General features: G+C 44.0%; 1 protein-coding gene across 1 annotated transcript in view; it reads right to left on the reverse strand.

Annotated features, from left to right (window-relative positions):
• Positions 1–1,584, reverse strand: part of LOC115949165 (suppressor of SWI4 1 homolog) — a 4,113-nt gene that overhangs the window by 1,310 nt on the left and 1,219 nt on the right. Inside the window, exons 2-3 of the mRNA XM_031065559.1 lie at positions 890–966; positions 47–154 (exon numbers count right to left, since the gene is read on the reverse strand). Of these exons, the coding sequence (XP_030921419.1) occupies positions 47–154; positions 890–966 (185 nt within the window). The remainder of the gene's footprint in view (positions 1–46; positions 155–889; positions 967–1,584) is intronic.

Consider the following 1,584-nt stretch of genomic DNA (forward strand, 5'->3'; position numbering starts at 1 on the left):
GATGTCCCCAAGGTGTCCCCAAGGTGTCCCCGATGTCCCCAGGTACCCCATGAGCAGCTGGCTGACGTCGTCCATCCTGCCCAGGTTCGGGAATTTCTCCTGCAGAATTTTCCGGAGCCCCCGGCTGAGCCCCACGGGCACCACCTGGACACTGCTGGATTTGGGGGAAAAAATGGGAATTTGGGGAAAATGGTGTAAAAATGGGAGTTCAGGAATTTGGGATTTCGGTAATTTGGGATTTTGGGAAATTGGGAATTCGGGATTTTGGGAATTCGGGACTTTTTGGGAATTCAGGACTTTAGGAATTGGAGAATTTGGGACTTTGAGGTTTTAGGACTTTGGGAATTCAGGACTTTGGGATTTTGGGAATTAGGGATTTTGGGAATTCAGGAATTCAGGATTTGGGAATTCAGGACTTTGGGAATTCAGGACTTTGGGATTTTGGGAATTAGGGATTTTGGGAATTAGGGATTTTGGGAATTCAGGAATTCAGGACTTTGGGAATTCAGGACTTTGGGATTTTGGGAATTAGGGATTTTGGGAATTCAGGAATTCAGGACTTTGGGAATTCGGGAATTTGGGATTCAGGACTTTGGGACTTGGGGATTTTGGGAATTTGGAAATTCAGGAATTTGGGACTTTGGGAATTCGGGACTTTGGGACTTGGAGGATTTGGGAATTTAGGACTTGAGAAATTTGGGACTTTGGGAATTGAGGAATTCAGGACTTTGGGAATTTGGGACATTGAGGATTTGGGAATTCAGGACTTGAGAAATTTGGGACTTTGGGAATTGAGGAATTTGGGATTTTGGGAATTCAGGAATTTGGGATTTTGGGAATTGAGGAATTTGGGGTTTTGGGAATTCAGGAATTGGGCTCAGGCTCTCACTAGTGGCGGAATTCCAGGAGCTGGGACTCGGCGTCGTAGGAGATGAGCAAACAGCGCCGGATGGAGTTCAGGTTCACCTGGGATGGGAAAAATGGGGAAAAAATGGGAAAAATTGGAATGGGAAAAATGGGAAAAATCCCCTTTTCCCTGTTCCCAGAGCCCCAATCCCCTTTTCCTGCCCCTCTCCCCATTCCCAAACCCCCAAACCCCATTTTCCCAAATCCCAGCTCCCAAATTCCCAGATAATCCCAGGTAATTCCTGCAAAATTCCAGATAAAATTCTGGATAAAAATCCTGGGTAATTCCGGATCAAATTCTGGATAAAAATCCTGGGTAATTCCCAGATAAGCCCTGGATATTTCCCAGATATTTCCTGATTAATTCCCAGGTAATTCCAGATCAAATTCCTGGATAATTCCCAGATAATTCCAGGACAATACTCAGACAATTCCCAATTAATTCCTGATTAATTCCCAATTAATTCCCAGATAATTCCACACAATTCCCACCTAATTCCTGGTGAATTCCCAGATAATTCCTGACTAATTCCCAATTAATTCCCAGATAATTCCCAGATAATTCCCACCTAATTCCTGATTAATTCCCAGACAATTCCTGATGAATTCCCACACAACTCCCAGATAATTCCCATATAATTCCTGGAAAATCCCCACGTAATTCCCAATTAATTCCCA

This window comes from Geospiza fortis, unplaced genomic scaffold (assembly GCF_000277835.1).
Source record: "Geospiza fortis unplaced genomic scaffold, GeoFor_1.0 scaffold1338, whole genome shotgun sequence".
NCBI lineage: Eukaryota > Metazoa > Chordata > Aves > Passeriformes > Thraupidae > Geospiza > Geospiza fortis.